The 12,314-nt window shown below is 46.3% G+C and overlaps 1 protein-coding gene across 1 annotated transcript in view; it reads right to left on the bottom strand.

Annotated features, from left to right (window-relative positions):
- TNFRSF11A (TNF receptor superfamily member 11a) overlaps window positions 1-12,314 on the bottom strand; it is a 295,953-nt gene that overhangs the window by 196,297 nt on the left and 87,342 nt on the right. The window contains exon 3 of the mRNA XM_078687767.1: window positions 11,220-11,345. Within this exon, the coding sequence (XP_078543893.1) occupies window positions 11,220-11,345 (126 nt within the window). The remainder of the gene's footprint in view (window positions 1-11,219; window positions 11,346-12,314) is intronic.

Genomic DNA, 12,314 nt, shown 5'->3' with positions numbered 1-12,314 from the left:
TGTGAGGGTGGAAGGGTGTATGAGGGTGGAAGGGTGTGTGAGAGGGTGAGGGTGTGTGAGAGGGTGAGGGTGTGTGAGAGGGTGAGGGTGTGTGAGAGGGTGGGGGGGTGAGGAGAGGGTGAGGGTGTGTGAGAGGGTGAGGGGGTTGAGGGGATGGGAGGGTGAGGGGATGGGAGGGTGAGGGGATGGGAGGGTGAGGGGATGTGAGGGTGAGGAGATGTGAGGGTGAGAGGGTGTGTGAGAGGGTGTGTGAGGGTGAGAGGGTGTGTGAGGGTGAGTGAGGGTGTGTGAGGGCGAGTGAGGGTGTGTGAGGGTGAGTGAGGGTAAGGGTGAGGGGGTGTGAGAGTAAGGGTGAGGGGGCGTGAGGGTTTGGGGTGTGAGGGTGAGTGAGGGTGTGTGAGAGAGTGGGTGAGGGTATGAGAGGGTGTGTGAGGGTGCTGAAGGGACATGAAATATTGTGTACCATCTGTAATGTACTGGACGGATGGGAGAAAGAGGTCTTCTGTACATGCGATTCGAAGACCTGCTCCAAACATTGTGGCGGGTGTTGGCAAAGCGAAAGAAACCTGGTTTGGGACCAATCAGATCAGTAAATGAGGGAGGTGTGGCTCTGATGCATGCTGCTTGCTTTATCTACTTCAGAAGGATGAAAGGCAGAGCCCACTCACAATTCTGAAGCAGACTCCCTTAAAACGCATTTGGAAACTTGGTTTTCTCACTACAGTTCCCTTACTTCTTGGTTGGTTTGACTCTGTAGATTAGTCTGTCTTGCAATAGCGCTTTGGTACCTTGGGTTTTAGTGCGCTTCATAAAACAATATCATTTCACGCCATTCCTGGGAATGATTTTGAAACCTGCAGCTTTAAAAAAGATCACTTCAGGGGATTACTTTCTGTGGGAGCTGTCTGCACGGGCATGAAGTAGAGCAGATTTGCACATCACGTGTGAGTGGGGATGAGCTATAAGAACCCCAGCTTGGCGCATAAAGTGACGAGCCCAGAATCAAGCAGTGCTGAGTCAAGAGGAGACATGAAGGGGGCGGAGTGCAGCGCAACAGTACTGAAAAGCTGTCACAGGAGTACACGTAATAGGCCTGCCTGCCTCTGTCACCCTATCAATACACACCCGCGCGCAATTAATATGGTGTAAACGGTCCGCATTCAAGGTAATGTGTGTGGGGGGGGTGGATGGGGGATCCAGGCGCTAACCTCTCAAATATAATAAAAAGTAGGTACCCAACGTGGCAAACACATTTATTATTATCTGCATACGGCGCTAACCAATGCACCATCGTATCATACGGATGTCAGGGTCTTGCAAGTTGCTGCCACTTCTGTTTATAAACCAGCAATGAAGGTGAAGACCGTTTCCAGACCCCAGTTGGTGAATGTGTGGTATCCTTGTCCTTAGGAGAGAGGAGCTGTTATCTTGTAAATAGTTTCATTACCATAATCTGAGTCCCTCCCTAAGATGGCCGCCGTGGTGGCCGCGAAAGACAACTGCAGGCAGTGTCCGGTCTAGTTAATGTGCCTCGCGCGTAGATTTGTATCTGCGCACTTCAACTGCTTCATAGCTTGAGGCGGCCGCTGATTTTCCTCGCTCCGTGTCAAGTATTCGTGACAGGAGTCCTGAGGGATTTAGCGGTCTTCTAGAAGAGTAATTCTGGGTTCCGAGTAGTCATAGAGAATTAGGTTCAGACTTGTAAGAAGTTCGAGGGTTTCTTAGCGAACTCCTGTGGTGGCAGAATTCCGTCAAGAAAATTGCTATTGTTCCAGTCTGACTTCTCAATTCCATTCGAGAAGTTCCCAGCGCTTCAGAGGAAGAAGAAGTTCGAGGGTGAGCGTCAGGACGAAACAAATAGTAAGCTTACCTCATTGACTGAGTCGTCCTTTGGCTATCCCTCCCCCTTGAAACGGCGAACTGAAACTCTTCATCCCCTCATTGCGCTTTCCCTTACCTTTCCCTTCCCCCTCTCTTCCTCCCTGGTTCCTTTTTGCGCGCCTTTGGATTTATGAACTATCAGAAGTCCAGTCAAGGTTCAAGCGCCTGAGGTCTACAACAGAACCCCCATTAAGACTCTGCCATGGATATTCTCAGGTAAAAAACGTTTCATCAGAGGGTAGGAGAGAGCAGCACCAATAGAACATTCAGTAACGTTGAGTTCTGTCCTTCCAGATAAAGAGTATCCAGCAGACTACCACTTCACTATAGAAGAGAGGCAATAACTTGAGAATTCCTGGTAGGACAAGTTCAGTTATGAACTAGAGAGTACTGTAAACCGTATTTGAGGTGGGTTGTTGTTTATGCTTTCTCCCCAATCTGTGCATTAGGTATCCACATAGTACAGACAGCATAAGTCCTATGCTCAGTGGTCTGAGAGTGGTGTCAGAAGATCTCAAGTTGTCTCTTCTCTGTCCACTTCCCCTTTTCCCTTTTGCTAGTGTCTTTGCCTGCTAGGCGAAGCCACTGGTGGAGTGGAGATTGGGTACAGCAACAGGACTGCCCCTGCGAGAGAACTCCGGCCTTCGTGACAGATTGAAGTGCCCAAGTATTTATCTCGCCTGGGCAGTATGGCGGAAGGGTTGGATTTAAAGGAGTTAGGAGAGATTCTAGGGGGTATTCAAAGAGAGATAGGTGCAGTACGGGAGGAGAATCAGAGTTTAAAGGTAGAATTGGTAGCCTCTCGTCAGGAGACGAAGCTGTTGGCCCAGAAGGTAGAAGGTTTGGTTTTAGGAAATCCAGTCCTTAGCGCTCCCAGGCCTAGTACTAGTACAACCGTCCCAGATCCTAAGTCAGTAGCACAAGTGATTCATTCAGTATCGCCATTGATTCCATTAGCTGCTCCAGAGAGGTTTTCAGGGGATCCCCAAAAGGCCCAACTTTTTTTGACCCAATGTTCCCTCCATTTTATGTGCCGTCCCACATTATTTCCATACGCGCAATCCAGGGTGGCCTTCATTCTATCCTATTTAAGTGGAGATGCAGCAAATTGGGCAATGCCTTTGGTTAGTGAGGATGATCCTATCCTTTGTGACTTTGACAAATTTAAGACTGAGTTTTTACGTATTTTTGATAGGAGAAGGATTTCTCAGGCCACAGACAACGAGTTGTTAGAACTAAAGCAAGGATCTAAAGATCTCATTACTTATTTGACGCAGTTTAACAAGTTAATTCTGGAAACTCACTGGCCCGAAGAGAAACGAGCAGCCTTATTTTATCGGGGCCTACGAGATGAAATTAAAGATGTTCTAGCACAAGTTCCGAATCGACCTACCGAACTATCTGCTCTGGTAGATTTGGTGTTAGAATTAGATTTTCGTCAATCAGAACGAAAGGGAGAGAAGCGCAAGGACTGGAGAGTAAATTTCCCTCGTTTTGATCGAGCCAAGATTGAGAAGGGTGTCAGCGGAGGTAATGATCCTGAACCCATGCAAATTGGAGCTGTTCGCGGGCCGTTGAGTAAAGAAGAAAAGGAGCAGAGGCATCAAAAGAAACTGTGTTTGCATTGTGGAAGTCCGGGACACTTTGTCAAGGAATGTTCAAAACGCCCTAAGACTCCCCTGCAGGGAAACGGGGGGAACCATCAGTAAATGGAGCCGCACTGATGGTCTCAGAGGTAAAAACGTCTCCAGATCCTCATTCTATCCATAACACCTTGCAGTCGAACATTCCTCATGTCATTCTTCACATGACACTGAAGTTTCGAGAACACCAGATCCTTGGAGTGGCTATCATGCTCGACTCTGGCGCCACAGGAAATTTCTGCGACATTAAGTACGCTCAGCGTATGGGAATTCGAGCCATTCTAAAAGAAAGATCAGAACCAGTTCGTGCAGTGGATGGTACCAATTTGTCATCCGGACCCATCACTAGCCATACAGAAGACTTAGAATTGATTCAGGCGGATGGGCATTGGGAGATTCTGCAATTTAATCTGATTGATGCACCGCAGTTCCAATTAATTCTTGGGTTACCCTGGTTGACCACCCATAATCCAGCTATTGATTGGGAGAACCGAACTGTGAGTATGAATTCTAGCTTTTGTCTTGAACATTGCTTTGGAGAAAAAGAAGGAATAAAGTCACCATCGCAAGCCTCGTTACTTTGCTATGGAGGACAGTCAGTTTGTGCGATCACGTCTGAAAAAATTCCTCCTGAATATCAGGAGTATGCCACAGTTTTTAGTGAGCAAGAGGCGGATCTATTACCTCCACATCGTCCATATGACTGCACCATAGACCTTGTACCTGGGGCTGTACTACCTTGCAGTCGAATTTATGCCTTAACGGAAGCGGAAAACACCCATTTGAAGGAGTATCTGGACCGCTACTTGGCCAATGGATTCATTAGGCCATCTCAGTCGCCCGTATCCTCTCCGCTTTTCTTCATCCCTAAGAAGCAAGAAGGAAGCTTACGTACGTGTATAGACTATCGAGCGTTGAACCAAATTACCATCAAGAACCGCTATCCTTTGCCTTTGATCTCAGTACTATTAGACCAAATCAAGGAGGCTCAGATTTTTACTAAATTGGATTTACGAGGAGCCTATCACCTTGTTCGAATGAAAGAAGGCCAAGAATGGAAGACAGCCTTCCGGACCAAGTTTGGGCTTTTTGAATACTGTGTTATGCCCTTTGGTCTCTGCAATGCTCCTGCGGTATTTCAGCATTTTATTAATGACATCATGGGCGATCTAATTGACAAGGTGGCAATCATTTATCTAGATGACATTTTAATTTATTCCAAGGAAGTACAAGATCATCCACGCCACGTCAGAATGGTACTGGAACGATTACAGAAACATCACTTGTTTGTGAAATTGGAGAAATGTGTATTCCATACTCAGACGGTGGAGTTTCTGGGGTTTGTCCTTTCCCCGCAAGGAGTAACCATGGATCCTGGAAAGGTACAAGCAGTTGAGAACTGGCCCGAACCACGGAATGTTAAAGAGATTCAGAGATTCCTGGGATTCGCCAATTTTTATCGGAGATTTATTCAGGGTTTTTCTCAACTGGTTTCTCCTATCACTCGCTTGCTGAAAAAGGGAGAAAAGTTCGAATGGTCCACGGAGGCAGGACAAGCTTTTCGCAAGCTTAAGAGCACCTTTACATCAGCTCCTGTTTTGTTGCATGCGGACCCGGCAGAACCTTTTTACGTGGAAGCTGATGCATCTGACCAAGCGATTGGAGGAGTACTCTCTCAACGACATCCGAAAACTGGGCAACTCCATCCGGTGGCCTATCGCTCCAGGAAACGGAATTCAGCGGAATTAAATTACACCATCGCCGAGAAAGAATTGCTAGCTATAAAGGATTCATTTGAAGACTGGAGACACTACCTGATGGGGGCCAAGCATACTGTCACTGTGTTTACAGATCATAAAAATCTGCAGTTTTTGAAATCGGCCAAGACCTTGACCCCGCGCCAGTTACGATGGTCCTTATATTTTGCGGATTTTGACTTTGTGCTTACTTATCGTCCAGGGAATAAGAATGGTAAGGCGGATGCCTTATCGCGTCTGAACACAGAGGAAAATGAGCACTCTGTGGACATTCAGCCCATCATTCCAGAATCCAAGTTCATCTGCACGCTTTCCTTGGACAACTTTCAAGAAGAAGTTCGGAAAAGTTTATCGCCAAGTGAGATCCAAGAGTGGGTTCAATGTGATCAGGAGAGACAAATGCGACAACAATTGCCTTACTATAAGGAGGCGTTATATCTCCCTACTAGTGCCTTGGAGCAAAAAGCCTTGCAGAGTTGTCATGACCATCCTTTAGCAGGTCACAAAGGAATTTCCAAGACCTTGGATTTGGTGCAACGTTACTTTTGGTGGCCTGGGTTGTCCTCTCATGTAAAGCAATATGTTCAGTCATGTGCTTTGTGTGCTAGGGGGAAGCCCAGTAGACAAGCCCCTCAAGGACTCCTACAGCCATTACCCACTCCTACTCATCCGTGGCACACTATCTCTATGGATTTGATTGTAGATTTGCCTGTTAGTAGAGGGGTAGACACTATACTGGTCATTGTAGATACATTCACTAAAATGAGTCATTTTGTCGCTCTGTCTGGGGTTCCTACAGCTCCTGAGTTAGCGCAAGCCTTTAGCGAAAACATAGTAAAATTACATGGTGTTCCCAAGATTGTGATTTCAGATCGGGGGGCCCAGTTCATTTCCCGGTTTTGGCAGGCTTTCTTGAAAGGTTTGGGAGTGGAAAGTAGACTGTCCACTAGTTACCATCCGGAATCTGATGGTCAGACTGAGCGCATCAATCAAGAACTGGAACAGTACCTTCGTTTGTTCTTGATTGATCAAGGAGGTGAGTGGGTAGATCGATTGTGGATGGCGGAGTTCGCCTGTAATAATTCGAGGAGTGTGTCCACTGGCTACTCCCCCTTTTATTTGAACTCTGGTCGTCATCCTAATCCTTTCATCACCCAAGAAGATTTAGAGGTCCCTGCTGCTAGGACTTTAGTGTCTGATATGGCTATCTTACATAAGTCAGCTGAGGCAAATTTGATCAGAGCTAAACAGTCTTACAAAAACAGTGCAGATAAACATAGAAAACCAGCTCCACAATATCGAGTGGGTGATCAGGTGTGGTTATCGACAAAAAATTTACATCTGAAGGGGAATAGAAAATTCCAGCCTAGGTTTGTGGGTCCTTATGTGGTAGAGAAGGTTTTGGGTCCAGTTACTGTGAGATTGAAATTGCCTGCTAAAGTGGGTATTCATCCAGTTTTCCATGTCTCCCTTCTGAAAAAGACTAAGCCACAGTTGAGGGTTGTCAAGCCGCCAGGTCCTCTTCAGATTGCAGGTCATACTGAATATGAAGTTCAGGATATTCTAGACTCTAAGTTCAGAAAAGGAAAGTTGTTCTACTTGGTGGACTGGAAGGGGTATGGTCCCGAGGAAAGGTCGTGGGAATCAGTATCTAATATCCATGCTCCCCAACTGATTAGAAGATTTCATACCCGATATCCCAACAAACCAAGACCGATAAATCGGTCTTTGAGAGGGGGTACTGTCAGGGTCTTGCGAGTTGCTGCCACTTCTGTTTATAAACCAGCAATGAAGGTGAAGACCGTTTCCAGACCCCAGTTGGTGAATGTGTGGTATCCTTGTCCTTAGGAGAGAGGAGCTGTTATCTTGTAAATAGTTTCATTACCATAATCTGAGTCCCTCCCTAAGATGGCCGCCGTGGTGGCCGCGAAAGACAACTGCAGGCAGTGTCCGGTCTAGTTAATGTGCCTCGCGCGCAGATTTGTATCTGCGCACTTCAACTGCTTCATAGCTTGAGGCGGCCGCTGATTTTCCTCGCTCCGTGTCAAGTATTCGTGACAGGAGTCCTGAGGGATTTAGCGGTCTTCTAGAAGAGTAATTCTGGGTTCCGAGTAGTCATAGAGAATTAGGTTCAGACTTGTAAGAAGTTCGAGGGTTTCTTAGCGAACTCCTGTGGTGGCAGAATTCCGTCAAGAAAATTGCTATTGTTCCAGTCTGACTTCTCAATTCCATTCGAGAAGTTCCCAGCGCTTCAGAGGAAGAAGAAGTTCGAGGGTGAGCGTCAGGATGAAACAAATAGTAAGCTTACCTCATTGACTGAGTCGTCCTTTGGCTATCCCTCCCCCTTGAAACGGCGAACTGAAACTCTTCATCCCCTCATTGCGCTTTCCCTTACCTTTCCCTTCCCCCTCTCTTCCTCCCTGGTTCCTTTTTGCGCGCCTTTGGATTTATGAACTATCAGAAGTCCAGTCAAGGTTCAAGCGCCTGAGGTCTACAACAGAACCCCCATTAAGACTCTGCCTTGGATATTCTCAGGTAAAAAACGTTTCATCAGAGGGTAGGAGAGAGCAGCACCAATAGAACATTCAGTAACCGTGAGTTCTGTCCTTCCAGATAAAGAGTATCCAGCAGACTACCACTTCACTATAGAAGAGAGGCAATAACTTGAGAATTCCTGGTAGGACAAGTTCAGTTATAAACTAGAGAGTACTGTAAACCGTATTTGAGGTGGGTTGTTGTTTATGCTTTCTCCCCAATCTGTGCATTAGGTATCCACATAGTACAGACAGCATAAGTCCTATGCTCAGTGGTCTGAGAGTGGTGTCAGAAGATCTCAAGTTGTCTCTTCTCTGTCCACTTCCCCTTTTCCCTTTTGCTAGTGTCTTTGCCTGCTAGGCGAAGCCACTGGTGGAGTGGAGATTGGGTACAGCAACAGGACTGCCCCTGCGAGAGAACTCCGGCCTTCGTGACAACGGAGTGCTCATAAACTCTTGATTTTAATCCGCACGTTTCTTCCCTATCTGCCTCAGTTCCCGTACACGGGGCTAAATTAACTGAAAATATTAACAACAAAATTCCGGATATTTAGTGTTATTTAAAGAGCACAATATGTATATTTAACTTGCTCAGACGCCCTCTCCAGGCTGGCTCAGCACACGCACCAGCCGCCTGCATAACCCCGTTCCCTACATGCACGTACCCCAGTCCCTACCTGCACAGCCCCCCACTCCCTGCGGGCACAGCTGTCTTCCTGAACACAGTGTCGGTTATCCATGGCACAAGTCAGGCAAATTCCTTACAAGCCACTTCCACGGGAACCTGCCACATTCTTCTGCTTAAAAACCACTTTCTTCAGCTCAACACCACTTAACAGAAGATGCAATAGGGAGAAAGGAAGCTGAATGAGTCAACATGTGTGCTTTCAGTTCATGAGAAAAGGGACAATCTTTTCATTATTGTGATACACATTTTACAAAGTCTTGAGGGATTCCTCCGGAACTTTACACAGATTCCTTCAGACGTACCTAAAAGGATTTCCCCAACACTTGCCAAATCTTTACTGAAATAAACAGAAGGCCCAAACAATGTTGGAGAATCTTTCTTTTCTTTTTAAACTGGACTTCATAGCAGCTCGACTTCCCAATTACAAATGCATGTCCATTCGGGCTCGCTACTCAGTTGGTGCAGCACACATCTATGGGGTATTTTTAACTTTTCTATCTGCAATAAGAACATCCTTCCGTTCCTAAGCAGTCACATGTGTGAACACGACTGAGCTCCGTTCAGAACTCTGTCCAATCACAACTATCCGTTGAAAGCTTCAGAATTCAATGTGTGTGTATATTATGAAGGAACAAAACACTGCAGGAAGCTGGCCCTCTTCCTGTCTGCCCCATGCGAAAATAACGAACAGCCTGCAGTGATTATCAAACCTTTGATCCCGAGTGTTACAGTGTAAGGAAGTAGTAAGGTGGGCAGCAGGGCACATGCCACGAGAACACCACAACTGAATGCAAGACATTTATTGTCGATGCCACTCAAGATGGCTGGCGCTATAGAGTAGCTGCATTTCTGCATCGCTTTGTTTCCCAGACGATGAAGCAAAGCTCGTTAGCAGACAGGTAGCATGCTGCACAGTAGGTTGTGATCGTCTGAAAGATGTGGCCGTTGTTGTGTTTGAGTGTCAGGCGTGATGACTGCAGGGATGCTCCTAAAACGTAAGTCGCTGGGCTGAAGCAGCTAGTGGAGCATAGAAGGCTGAGTGGGTATGATGGAGTCGCCTTATATTATTGTTGCGTCTGGTTGAAGGGTATAATTTGGCCGTGCACTCTATGGGGCACATTTTTTCAATAACAGTTTTACATTTTACTGTGCTTTAATGTCTCAGCAACACAACTGAGAACACTCCACGACAGAACCCACTATTATTTAGAACAGCATCAACTGCTGTTTCAACTGTAGTGATTGTTGGTGGAGTGAGAGCAAGGGGAAAAAAGTGCCCATAGTTGCACCCATGCAGGGACTACCGGACGGGGTGGGGGTGGGGGAAGGGACAGGGACGGCTTTCCTGTTGACAAAAAGCCACAATCCAGTCAAACTTCAATTATTCGACAAATTATTATTATTAATTAGATTTTTCCTTACTTGCCGCTACAACCACAGGTCTTTGCCATCCTTAAAACAAGTCGGCCTGCAGCGCCCTGTAAGAGACGCGGGAGGGCAGGAGCATGACGCCGTGAGCGTGCACGTTGGTCCCTGCGGCTCGCGCGTTCACAGACCGGTGTCTGCTCGTGCACCGGTCTGTATCACTTGTAACGCAGGCGAGCCCTAATAATTATCACAGCATACCGAGAGGCGCCCCACGCTGCTGGAGCACTCAACTGCGCATTAATTATAGTTGAGTGCTCCAGCAGCCTGGGGCGCCTGTTGACATGCTGTGATAAGTGGGCTCTCATGCTGTGATAATTGTTACTTGCGGCGCCTGACGTGCTGCCCATTAATTAACGAGCACAAGCTGTTCCACTGTGAAGCGCGTTCACAGACCTGAATCGGCTCGTGCCCAGTTCTGACTCCCTTGGGAGGAAACAAGGCGACTATAAGTCTCGTTGGCGGCAGCGCTTTGCGCTGCAACGCCAGCGAGACCTAAAAATGGTCTAACAAGGAAAATGCTCCTGACAAATTAGAGAAGGAGTGGACTAACATTTTTATTAACAGGTTAGTAAAATGTATCATGTGACTCATGGGACCAATACGGTGCACCCCCTCTCCACCACTCACAAACAGGAAAAACCTTAACAGAATGTTCGAAACATTTCAAGGTCATGATGTCCACAAACTAGAGGCTGAGCGGCCCAGAGCGTAATTTCTGAGAAACTCAGTCAGTTAGTCTTATAAATGAGCCTTAATGAGACAGAGCGCCCATTTTTGCACAATCAAAAAGCACAACTTCAGTTTACTGATTTTAAGGCATATAAACAACAGCATATTTTAGAAGTTGGACAAAAACCAAATAGTTGCCAAGTATTCGGCTAAAACTGTTTAGTTATTTATTTCCAAATAAAATGAAGGCACCTAAGAAAAACACTACAAACCCCACTCATACAGCCTTCTCCCCAAGACTGTTGCATTCTTTCTATCTTCTCCAGCACACCAAGCAGACGGAAAACATTCGCAGTAGGAAAAAAAAAGCATCAGCAAAAAACAGTTTGATTTCAAATCATAAAAGATATTTTTGTAACAGCTTTTTCTTCTCTGATTTGGCAATTGGGGAATGTCAACTAGTACCACCCAGATTTAAACAGACCAACTGAACATTGTTTGCCTAAAGCCAATTATCTGAATGATGCCAAAATTTACACTGATTGTCTATTTATTACTTGTGGAAACTCGTGTTGATCTGTCACGGTACCTGCTGCAGTGAATGCTGATCATCACTTACCGGAATCACACAGTTTCTGCAGCCAACATTTTTCCTCTTCGTTCCAGACATCAATATATTGATCTGCACCGCAGGGCAAACATACTGTGTCTGTGGTGGAGGTGCACTTCGTAGACATGTACTTTCCTAAAAGGAGGAAGAAGAAAAAGGACGTAGTTTGCACATAAAAAAGCATCACAGAAACTAGTCCAGAATCTTGGGGCCCGATTCACAGAACTAATCTGAGACAAAATCCTAAACTTACTACTTTTTGGTATTCACAGAAGGCATTTAGTAGTAGTAAAGTTAGGATTTTGTCTTAAGTCTGTCTTAAGTCTGCCCTAAGTTTGTCTTAAGTCTGTTTTAAGTCTGTCTTAAGTCAAACTTAAGAGAAAATCCCAACTTTACTACCACTAAATGCCTTCTGTGAATGCCAAAAGTAGTAAGTTTAGGATTTTGTCTCAGATTAGTTCTGTGAATCGGCCCCTTGGACTCTATATTACCCCATGGAATATGAATACGACTGGCGAACCTTCTGCAAAGACCCTATTCTGAGTTCCACGTTAACTCTGCAGGATGAGACTAGGCCTGGGGTGAATGACTGCAGTCAGTATTTCCCCATGAGTTAACAGTGATCATGAGTTACACTCCCCACAAAGGGAAATAACCAGCAGGACCTGGAATTACAATGTCCTTAAAATGCAGTTTTTTGCAGATTCCAAGAGGATTCACGGTAAATACGTGACAGGGGGTGGAGAGTGGGCAGGCGTGTTGTTCCAGGGGCAGATAAGGCGTCTTAGATGTGGGAAAGCTATGGCCTCCTTCAGGATGAAAAGGCCTTGTCTGCACCCCCTGTGATGCTAGTGGGGGCTGGGCTATGCCTCTCCCAGGAGTTCCTGCCGCCCTCCATCCGTGTGCAGATCCACTCCCAGTAAAACTGGATGTGGGGTTTCAGGACCCGGTAATTTCAGGTCTGAAAACACTGGACCACCATAGTTGCACAGAGCAGTATTTCCAGGGATACAACTTCAGCCAACGCATAATGGGGGCCGAAGCGTTTAGCAACAGGCAGTGCCTTCACTTTTGAAAAATGGTTCAGCGAGTCAAGCCTTTGCT

The sequence above is a fragment of the Lissotriton helveticus genome, chromosome 4_1, assembly GCF_964261635.1.
Source record: "Lissotriton helveticus chromosome 4_1, aLisHel1.1, whole genome shotgun sequence".
Classification (NCBI taxonomy): domain Eukaryota; kingdom Metazoa; phylum Chordata; class Amphibia; order Caudata; family Salamandridae; genus Lissotriton; species Lissotriton helveticus.
This window is presented reverse-complemented; position numbering and strand designations above follow the sequence as displayed.